The 11,788-nt window shown below is 35.8% G+C and overlaps 1 protein-coding gene across 1 annotated transcript; it reads right to left on the reverse strand.

The window, feature by feature from the left end:
- Nucleotides 1-7,151: 7,151 nt before the first annotated feature.
- On the reverse strand, nucleotides 7,152-8,803 carry LOC116182536 (dynein regulatory complex subunit 5-like). Its single transcript, XM_031503069.1, has 3 exons — nucleotides 8,450-8,803; nucleotides 7,488-8,402; nucleotides 7,152-7,427 (listed from the first exon to the last, which is right to left on the reverse strand). Exons 1-3 carry the CDS (start codon nucleotides 8,729-8,731, stop codon nucleotides 7,203-7,205), a joined length of 1,422 nt encoding a protein of 473 aa, XP_031358929.1. The 5' UTR covers nucleotides 8,732-8,803; the 3' UTR covers nucleotides 7,152-7,202.
- Nucleotides 8,804-11,788: the final 2,985 nt, after the last annotated feature.

Genomic DNA, 11,788 nt, shown 5'->3' on the forward strand with positions numbered 1-11,788 from the left:
AATGCTTTTGGGAATTTTGTTCAACATTGATTACAAATTGGTATTTTGTAAGATTCGCACCTTTATGCTGCTTTTCTGTCTTTACTAGAGGGGCATACATACTGTTCGAAGTGGGCTGATTGGAAGGTTCTTTCTCAGATGTTATTGCCTCTCTTGCGGTCCCTGATTTTTATGGGCATCTTCATGTCACAGTCACTTAGTCTGGATCGTACGTGATTTACCAGTTAGGTACACTTCAAATGTCTTGATGAAAGTATACCGTGCTATTTTATCTCTGCCCGGCGCAAATTACAGTACATGTGGGTTTAACACCTGCAACATTCAGAATGGCATGGAATATTGCAATATCCACCTTCTTGTTGACCTAGACGTTTGCATCTAAAGATTCAGTAACAGATTTTTTCACTACTAACGTATGATGACATGATTATTAACCTTTTTTCCATCTTGTAAATAGGCTTCCTCGGCAATTGTTCAAAGTGGTTAATAATGTGGACATTATTAACTAGTAGCACAGACAACATAGTTTGTCCAATCACAATTGACCAAATGGTTAATTTCGTATATTGTGAATCTTTTGAAGTTGGTGTATAATTTTAAAGAAAAAATAGAGGCAGGCACGGGTATTCTGCAAGAAGAAAGAAAGCTACAATATATTAATGTGCATCTCCGCAATTGTAATAGTAATGGCTTATCGCTAATGGGATGGGGCTACATGAACTAAACCTAAAACCAAAGAGAACTAAACATTCTTGGTGGGACCACTTTGTTTAATGTTCAAAAACTCGAAGATTCCAATTGACTGACTTATTATTCTTATCCGTTTCTGTTAATATTTAGTACGAGCTGAATTCGAATCATTGGTATGTCGACGATAGATGTCTCACGAGTCGGAATATTTGTAAAGTGGTGTGCGCCCATAATACAACATTCGGTGCTACCAATTGTAATTGAATCTTCCCTTTAGTAGATGTCGCTGAACCCAGTACAGTTAGCCATATGAAATGTGTTTAACTTCAAGAGGGTAATATCTATATTACACTGGCTTACTGTAATACCACGCCAGGTGCATGCTACAGTTATCATTTAACATTTATTTTTATAGATTAGAATATCAACTCCATTTAATTCTTCGTTTCCACTCATTTTAAATATACTGTTTTAACACATTTACATTTCATTAAATGTCATTATGGCAATAAAATATATAGGGAGTTCTTCATTAGCGAGTTTGCGGACACATATTATCCGTTACGTTAGACGGCCATTTTTTCTTATGATATAACGTAAGGGAAATTTAGTGAAACGCGCTTGCGGATAAATTTATTGTTGCTGGAATTTGATTGGTTTACGTTATTTATAAACATAAGGTATAAAAGTGTCTTTATACGGTATAATCATTGAATAATAAATTTATTATTCAATGGTATAATTCTTAAGCTTTTTTACGTTATAAGATATAACGACAAGTTTTGTAACGTAAAATGTACATCCGCAAACTCGCTATTATTAAAAGAGCTCCTAAGCGAATTCATGATTTCTGTCCGTCTGTCAGTCCGTCTGTGTACCTACATGAAAACTCCCGAACGATTTCGAATTTTCCAGTTCTGTTTTCAGTAATAGGTGGACAGTTAGTAGTCAAGCGACTGTCAATACTGGTTAACCGGAAGAGACCTTGTCGCTCGTTGTCTATATTGATTTAATTTATTTCCTTTTCTTCATCATAAAATTATATTGGGTTGCGATTAATAGGTACATTCAACGGGTAATCATAAATAAAAGGTGGTTTTATCTATGACGAATAATTATACCACAGTATAATACATATTATGATTATAGAGATGTGCGGTTAATTCAAAAGATGAGTGTTGTTGAAAAAGGAATACCTACAAATGACAATTTTTTAATCCCAATCAACCAAATGGACATGAAGCTATTTCGGGTCAGACTGATTCGGTCCCGGCGCTCATTTCGGTCCCCGTCGTTTTGGTCCAACAATTTAATTGTGCTCAAACGGGCACTAACGAACTATTTTTTCTCCTAAAACGCAGCCGTGATTGCACTGTCTCTTTAAGAACTAATTACTTCACGAAACTAAGAACTATGGTCAATAAATTATTATTGCCAAATATTCGTTCTTAACGTTTTGACCTCAGCAATAGATATATTTCTGCCATGTACCATGAAGGACCAGCCCCTCCTTCCCCCAACTCTCCATTTTGAAAATTCGCGAGGAAGAAAGGCGGTTTGTAGAAAAAAGAGTTCCTTCATCCATCATTTTAATTAGATCGAGTGTCATATAGGGTTGCCACATTGATCGCGTTGAATTCCGGGATACCATCTCGCCGTAGTACACCCAAATTATGACCGGGTAAAAATATACCATGTTCGAAAATGTATTGGATAGATACTTTTTTAAATGTGATCCCATTATATTTTTTTAACGCACACAATAACGCAACAGTAAAAATATTTTTTTAAAAAAACCAGAGCTTATCATTCAAGTTTAACAAAACCATGTTTTTTGCAACAAAAACTAACATATTAAAAAAAAATGGGGAGAGTGGCGCGATTGCTTGAATTGGTTCACTATAAGGTGCATGTTAACGTCACGAACCCGCGATCCAGGTGTGCGGCTATTTCTTTTGGTTTGTGCAGTGTCGCCACTATTTGGGTTTGGGCATTGTTTAAATACTTTATTTAAACAATGGGTTGGGCAATTGTAAATTTTGAATTTTTATTCAAACGTTGCGATATTTTTTCCGGGATTTATATAGGTATGAAAAACCGGGATCCGGGACAGTGCAGCTAATTCCGGGACAATCCCGGAAAATCCCGGCCATGTGGCAACCCTACTTAGATATATCCTTAGGTAATTACAAATTGCAAATGTAACTAAAATAAATTAGTAATAGTTAGGTTTTCTTTGTCCATATTTGTAAATTCAAAGTGTAATTAACTTCCTTTAAAAACAACCAACTAGTTCCTACAATTTCTTTCAAGGTACACCGTACAGCCCCATAAACGGTGCTTCATTTTGTGAGACATTGCATAGACGCAAGTGTTACTGCCTATTAATATAACAAATAAAAAAGTAGGGCGAGTAACTTCAACGCATTTTCCAGGCATTGATCAGTACTTTCCAAAAGCCATAGCTATGTGCGCTGTTTTTTTACTAAAGGTACTTGTGGTTAATAATTCAAAGACATATCTTCATTAATAAGAAAGTTGACACTGCACAGAGTGCGTATAAACGGCGCATGTGCTCATCTAATGTTTACAATATGAGATATGTTTGCTTTAAACAGAAGCACCTGTGATAAAAATTTCAAAAAAATATTTTGACAAATAAGACAGTTGATATTATACATGCGCACATTAATCTGATGTTTACAATATGCGATACGTTTGCTTTCACTAAAAGCATATTTGGTTAAAATTTCAAAGAAATATCTCCATGAATAAGTTAAGTAATAAGTTCATTGCTCAGTCCGCGCATGTGCACATCTGATTTTTACTATATGCGATTTGTTTGCCTTTACTAGAAGTGTCTGTGGTTAAAATTTCAACAAAATATATAATAAATAAGAAAGTTGATATTGCACAGTCTGCGTATGCGCACATTACTCGTTAAGATTTTTCTTGGTTGAGGTGACAAAGCTATAAGCTACCGAATGCAAAAAGAACGAAATAAATATCTTGAAAACTGTGGGAATAGAGACCTCGGACGGACAGACGGACGGACAGAGAAAGTGGCTGGCAATAGCGCACCCACCTTCCTTGGAAAATGCGCTAAAAATATAATCGGATTATACAAAGAGCGAGAGGAATGTTATACTTTTTTGTCGATATCCATATTTATTGATTTTAACGAGATCGTTTTTCTGAATTCCGTATCTTCCAAACAAAGGGGCGCCCCATACATTTTTGCGCCAGGGCCCCCAATTGGTTAAAGACGGCTCTGCAAACAGCATCTGGGAAAAATAATTCATGCGGAGGAAAGTTATGAAGGTCGTCTAGCACACCTTCAAAGTATAGAGGTTTCCAAGTGCACGGGTTATACTCTCTTTAATATTTTTGCTTATGGAATATCTGGATTTATTGAAATATCTTTCTAAAAATCTGATACAAGAGAACAGAATACCGAACGATCTTCGAGATCCCATCCATCGTTTTCATAGTACATCTTAAGGGGTTGACTCGGTGATCCCACCAGATCAGCATAGCTTTAAAGCTTGTAAAACAATTTTCTTGATTCGGCATTAGTTTTATTTCTATTCGAGGTACAAAATTTCATTTTCCCATCTTAACAAAAAAAAATTGGATTGCGCAGATACAAAAGTTGGGGCAAATTTTTTATGTATCTGCGTAGTTTAAGGAATATTTGCTAACACAGAAAACCGGACATTCAATGTACAAACAACAAAAATTATAAAAAACCTTTTCAGGTGTGGGCAGTTTTTGGGCTGTAACTTTTTGGTGCGTTAGTTTACTCAGCTGAAAAACAATGGCGACATTTCTTATATCCTTAAGGATATGTGTACCCATTTTCAAAATGATCGGACGTTTCTACACAAAGTTATCGTGCATACGGGCGACAAACGGACAGACAGACAGCAATACAAAATTATGAACGGTCACGAGGATCGTTAATAAGTAATAACAAAGAATCAACGAACTCGATAACGATAAATAAAGCATGGATACGTGCGCAAGCAAGATGCAAGTTTAAAAATGTAGTTAATGTAATTACGATGCTAAAGTAAATCGATTACAAATTGTAATCAGTAATTATAAATACAAATTTTGTAAAGTAGGTACCTAATCAAATACCTACGTAAATACTTCTATGATAAAGTAATTTGTAATCAGTATTCGAATACTTTTTGGAGTAATCATTCCAGCTCTGCTTGCAAGTGTAGTGCTTAATTATGACGATATGAAATAGGAATACGATATGGGAAGAATATTTAAACTCGATTACCGATCATGTTTTGTATTTTCCCGCTTCGATAACTGATGCCGATCGTTTCGTGACAATAATGAATGTAGTTTGTAAGATGGGCGTATTGAGCTACTCTCAACTAGGTGGCAGCATGTACCGGTACATCTTTTTACAATCATCAAGAATTGGCGCGAACCGGTTGGCTTACTATTTGTATTATACTATGGTTTTACAGTCAGAATTCTCCTAAAGGACCCGAAAGAGGCTGAAAGTGAATAACTCTAAAAAAATTGACTACAAAATAAACCTTTTACGTTGACCTATGAAGGCGAATTACTGGAAGTAGGAAATGTATATAAGGAAGTACCTACTAAATATTATCGAAATAGGAAGGTCATCATTTACAGAAAAACCGCGATCGTCAAATAGGTCACTTTTATTTCGTTTCATGAATTCAATCGGTCACAATTTTGGGCACCTTTCGTACAAATGCAGTACTTCTATGTTGTGTAAATTACAAGCCACGATCGAACTTTGCACTTTTTACGTGTAGTTTATACAGTTTCCTGTTTTTGTAGGTACGACAATACAAATGAAAGTAGGTATTTAGTTAGGCCTACGAAAATTACAACTTTTTGCATTCTTTTTGTCGGAGAGTAGAGGGCAGATTCAAAGATTTCTGATTCCATTCTATTCTCTATGTGTCTATGTACTGAATGTGGTTTTTCTGACCAGCGAATCTAAATAGAGCAATTACCTACATGTTCCGTCCCTCTCGAATTATTATAGTAAGCATTTCAGTAAGGTTCAAAGATTGGCAAAATACTTCAAATTCAAGTACCATGCGATTAAAAAGGAGTTGCTGGCGTGTCACCTTTGGGATTTTTGTTTATATAGGAAATCATATTTAATGAACTTCCAACGGCAGCTCGACTTCAATCCTTTTTTGATCGCCCATTATCTCTTCACTTAATGAAAAACTATTTTCTGACAACCCCTAGTGGTTTCTCTAGCAGTAAAAGGGTTTTGTTTTACCGTGGACTAATTACACTAGTTTTACGGAATATTGAGTGATGACTCACAGTTAATCTGACTTGTTTAAAGTTAAAAGTTAAAAAAAATTGATAGTGATTAGAGGCAAACAGAAAAACGGATATTTTTCAGTTTTCTTACTTGCTAAACAAAAGAATAGAGACGATAAACAACAAATTTTTGAATCAGTCAAGTTTAGCAAATAGTAGATACCTATAGTTTTTCATGTACTGCGCAAGAATATTAAATGTCCATTTTTGTCCATTTTACGCTTTTCTTTTTATTCTGATTTCAGATTGCTCCTAAAAATAGTTGACCATCGAGAGACGGTTCCCTTATACAAAATTTTGTGTTCTTTAATTTTTTTATCTTGGCATTTTCATAACATACTTTGTTTCGAAAGTCCGATACAAAAGAAATACCTTTTGGAGCTGATATAGATGGGTTGGGCTTTTCGGATTGACAATAGGTGTGCATGGTATTACAAGGATCAAAAAATAAAGCACAGGCAAATTTTCAACTTATCTGTAATTAGACCATTGGTCACGTCGGCCTTAGGTCATGTGTTATATTTTTGCTTGTATCTTTGGTTGGGAGGAGAAAAAGTACTTACAATTTCCATAGACCGGAAATTGACCCTGTATCTAACCTACAAAAAGAAAAAAAGATAAAAACTGTGAGTAGAAACTGCACTTAATTTCCATAATCATGAGGGATTCACGCACAAACCGTATTCTGTTTCCTTGAGATTCGTAGGATCTATTCCTATTCCAACAATTAATTTTAATAGTCAAATGTAGCTGTAGAGGTGAACAGATTAAGAAACGAGCGGAAAACTGAGACCAAGAGCACATTTTCGTTAAAAGTGTCTGTAGACAAGTTGATAATCAAGTAAACGAAGATAACTGTTCCTGTAAATGATAGAGGGACGCGCAGATGAAAATATGTTGTCATAGAAGAAAGAGCACTTAGTATATGGTATCTTTATACCAACATTTCAGATCAATCTACCAAAAACATGCACTCTTGGTATCACAACTTGGAACGGTGACGTGCATAAAGATTTATTGATTATTCAATTAAGTATTACTATAATTATTTGTGATCTAAGACTGTGTAAAGGTTGCTGAAATTGTGTAAACCTGGATCATAATTAGAAAGTTTAGACCCCATTCTATATCTTTATTATGTATATAGCGACACTTCAGAATTCTGTAGGTAAATGTCATGCTCCACCCTCCTCTTCCTCTTCAGTTACTTCTTCAGTAGCAATTTCCTCGGTCGCAACTACCTCTTCTTCCACTTCTTCATCTTCGCTCAAACAATCCACCCCTGCTCGATTTCTTCGCAAAATTTTGTTAATTACTTTCGACTGCTCTATAGTGATATCAGTTTCACGCACATCCAACCATTGTATTGTTTTATTATTTGTTAAATAGTATACCAAGAGCTACTACCCAAAAGTTACATGGTTATGTAGTGTAAGTACCCTAAAGTAGAATGTACAGACCTCTCCTCCTTCCTCTCCGAACCAATTAGCACTTATATCCAAAATTTCCAAACTCGCATTTAGATTGATCATTTGAGCAATGCGCACGGGGGTTTCATCTTCCGCGATGCACCCGCCCAAACTCAACTCCCTCGGTTTGTCTACTCTAACTAACGCCCTTAAAATACCCATAATTCCACCGTGTCGCAATGGGTTGCTTCTTAAATCCAAAACCCGTAACGGGCAGCAATTTTCGTGTAAAAGAGCGTATCCAATTCCCTCCGCACCTTTCTGTTTGATTTTGTTATACATGAGCTTTACAACTTCCAAAACTGGATGCACAATCATTAATTTCGCTACACAAAGTGCGCCTTCGTTTTGAATTTCGCAATACGACAAATCTAACTCCGCTAGTGTCCGATTCTTCATCAATCCTTGTATCAAAGCTTGACACTGTTTGTACTCCAAATTGCTACGATGCACTCTTAATATTTGAAGGTTTTGCAAATTTAACAAAGCGGCACCGAGTCGACTACAATCTAACGGTGTAAACTTAAACATTTCCCAGCAAAATTTATCCCCAACCGAATTCATTCCGAATACTAAATCGAATTCTTGAATTTCCGTTAGCTGTTTCAGTATTGGTTCAAAATTTATGTGATGCAACGGAAAATTCTCTGGATATTCGCTCTTTTCCCAGTGTAATGGAGGTCTCCACATTTGCAGTTGCGTAATTAGAATTCTTTTGACATACGGACAACACAATTTTAACACTGCCTCCATATCGTTCTCGTCGTTGTATTGAGGCTCCGCTTGTTCTACAAGTTTTTGAATGTTCCTCTCGATAAATACCTGTTTCCACGTCCAATTTGGGTACAAGCGCTGAGATACCATACCAAATTCGTCGTTGTAACGTCTTTTCCAGTATATTTCTTCCTAAAACTACCTACTTTAATAATTATGCACAGTCATAGTACACTTGCATCAATTAAAGGGACAACAATTTCCAGAGGTAAGTTCGTAGGTAAAATTTCTAAGAGAAGATCTTGATCGGCACCATATACTTCTTTAAGAACCGGCTGATTGGCGAAATTTTTTGATATTGCTTCAATGCATAATCTGGTTAAAGAATAACAGTGTTTGTCACCCCATTCTAATCTTTCTGGAAACGTTTTTCTTCGTTGTTCAAGAGTTAACTGAAGAGCTGTTAATGAAGGCGTATACGCCTCTCTTGTATTTTCACTTATGACGTAAGGAAAACGCATAGCTGTTACGAAATTTGCAATTTAATTAAAACCAAAAAAATTAATAAAAACCCGAGGTTGTGTCTTATTGATAGTTTGTCTAATTTTGACGTATGCCATCCTTATAATTCTTTAAGAACGTTTCGTTCGAAAATAATTTTCTTTTCCGAATTGAATAGGTATCTCCAAAATCAGAGTACGAAAATTGTCCATCTGACATGGAAAATAACTCTGCTTAAAATTGAACACAGTGGTACTTATTCCATATCTTTTTTTTTAAGATGGGCATTTTTTGTTACGTTCGCAAGTAGTTTCGAGTACCTACGGTCCTGATTTTTAAATTAGGCGTTGTAAAATTAAGGGGCAATTGCACCGTCAAAGTTAAGTATCCCTTGAAGTTAAGCATAACTTAAATACCATAGCAACGATTGTCTTATTAATCGTTGCCATAGATTTTAAGTTCGACTTAACTTTAATCAAGGCTTAATTTTGTTGGTGCAACTGGGGCTAAATGGATTTTGCGCGATTTAGGGTCCGTTTTTCCATCCCTCGATAAATTTATTCGGCAAATAAGTATGGTACCCTGACAACGATTGTATCAACAATGGTATCCATAGAATTTATTCGGAGAGTATAGTTAATGAGAGGTGGAAAAACCGCGAAAGTTTTGTTGATTTATCAAAAAAGGAAGTCGACGTGGCCTGTGATTGGCAGTTCAGAAGCGAATTTCATTGGATGGGGGAGATTGGTATAAAAACTTCGCATCATAGGGGCGTTAAAACAACAACCACAAATTGTTATAAAATGGGTACATTAGAATAATAAAGAGATATTTTTCAACAAGCAGCCTGTGTCCGTTACTACCCTTCCATCCAAGCTACCATAAGTTAAGCCTTTCTTCGTTACGGCTTGTGAGACTGCATTAAAACAAAGATGTAGGCTTAACTTATGGCAATCGGATGGAAGGATAATGGAATGAACTACCACCGGGAAGCAGTCTCACAACCTGTAACGAAGAAAGACTTCACTTGATGATACGTTTTTGCGGTTGAAGTGTAGCGGCAAAGATCATGATCTTTGTTAGCGGTAATCTCGATCAGCGTGCTCTATTAACCAATAGTAAGCCTTGCATTCCGGCATCACGGTTGGTTCAAAACGGAACCGACGCAGTATGAAGGACCAAAGCCATCGCGGCACAGCGCGTTCTTGTTTATTGCTGCTTATCGCCAGTCTTACTGTAGTTCACTTTCTGTATAAAGCGGTACAAATGTAAATTTCCCTGTATTGAAATAAAATGCTCAATCGAAAATGTTTTTTAAACCTACAAAGCTTTCTCCCGTTACACCATCGAATTTTCTTGGAAAAGTAGACGAGGAATAGAACAATAAAAATGTTCTTCTTATGAATGCATCGATATTAGTGTAGTTTGTAGTATAGGTATGTTTGTATTGAATGGTAGAAGCGATAAAAATCAATCTTCAAATTAAAAAATTTATGTTTCTTCCTCGGTTGTTTTGGATATGGAAATACAAACCAAAACCAACGAAAAATTTCATAATTATTATTTGTTATTCTTTCCCAAAACGTAATTTTTCCCCGACTGCGAAAAATCGCAAAAGTAAACGTTAACTTCTCGAACCGGAAGGTTTGTCACCGTGGAAAATATTCACAAAAATACAGAAAGTGAAGCACTATATATGGACGGCTGTCGCTAAACTGCCGGCCGTCATTCGACAGAAGTATGCTCGGCCAGTTTTAAATGAAGTGGAGATTCTGACAAAACGCAAACCTTTTTTTGAAAAATCGAATGGCAAATAGAGTAATTATTTCGTGAAATTTGAATCTTTTATGTTGTCCAACCAAAAGCTAGGATCAAATTTCTTTCGTGATATCTTAAGGATGCGCAACCGTAGGATTGACAGCAACATGTTTAGATACCTATTCGAAATGGTATACCTAATCGAAAACGAATAGCACAAATTTTGAGAGTTAGGCATTTTATTTTTCGCCCCAATTTTTTGCTTTATAAGAAGTAATTTATATCTTGAAAGAGCAAGTATCTGCAGTTCGACAAATTTCGATGAAACTCAATAATTCAAGAAGCACTCCATTTAGCCTTATGGTCCCTTACATCAAATATAGTCCACATTTTCCGTAAATTTAAAAAAAAGGTGAATCAAAGCTAGGACATCACAAAGTCTGAGTCAACTTTCGGTATAAACAATAATAAAATTCAATGATAATAGGTACCTACTCATATACTGCTGACAGGCCCCTTTATTGCTTTTGGTTTAATTAGTCAACGAAAACTTTGAATAATAGGTATATATTTATGGGCAAAAAACCAATTTCGACAAAAAATTCAAAGGGCTATAACTTTTGATCTAGTAGTCCGATCTTGGAACTGTTTGGAATTATGGATTCTACAGGCCACATTCTATAAGAAAATATTTTTTTCCGGTCGATCTGAGACAATTTTTTTTTCTGGGCAAAAAAAAGGCACTTTCCTTTTTTACCAAAAATCGACTACACCACAATTTCTCGGGAAAAAACTTTTTCTTATTAATTTGGGTGCGTAGACTCCAAAACGATTCGTACTTTTTCGATTAGACGTCTCAATCAAAAGTTATGGCAAAGAATAACTCTTTGGTTATGGGCAAAAAAATTCCTTCGGTTGATGTATTGTTCCATTGTTTTTAAACGTGTTGTGCGATGTAGAATGGGATCAAAGAAACTTTTTTAAACACGTTTTTATTGGTTCTATTGCGGCTATCGATTTCAACCTCGTAAGGTCATCTTCAGGCCGAGCGTCAAATACTGTGAGATGAGGAGGCATGTACTATTATTAGCGGAGTACCTAGTATGTGTTAGTTATCAGGAAAGATGTTTACTAAAAGTGAGTACAACCTCACTTTTAGTAAACATCTTTCCTGATAACTAACACATACTACTCCGCTAATAATAGTACATGCCTCCTCATCTCACAGTATTGACGCTCGGCCTGAAGATGACCTTACGAGGTTGAAATCGATAGCCGCAATAGAACCAATAAAAACGTGTTTAAAAAAGTTTCTTTGA

Source organism: Photinus pyralis, unplaced genomic scaffold (genome assembly GCF_008802855.1).
Source record: "Photinus pyralis isolate 1611_PpyrPB1 unplaced genomic scaffold, Ppyr1.3 Ppyr1.4_unclustered_Scaffold5798, whole genome shotgun sequence".
In the NCBI taxonomy this organism is placed as follows: Eukaryota; Metazoa; Arthropoda; class Insecta; order Coleoptera; family Lampyridae; genus Photinus; species Photinus pyralis.

Excerpts from the sequence above, each read along its gene's own strand:
- LOC116182536 (XM_031503069.1), bottom strand. The coding sequence starts at position 8,731 with ATGCGTTTTCCTTACGTCATAAGTGAAAATACAAGAGAGGCGTATACG. Across the intron at positions 8,403-8,449 it reads TTGTTGTCCCTTTAATTGAT|GAAGAAATATACTGGAAAAG; the intron begins GCAAGTGTACTA and ends AGGTAGTTTTAG. Across the intron at positions 7,428-7,487 it reads TCGGAGAGGAAGGAGGAGAG|CTCTTGGTATACTATTTAAC; the intron begins GTCTGTACATTC and ends TTTGGGTAGTAG.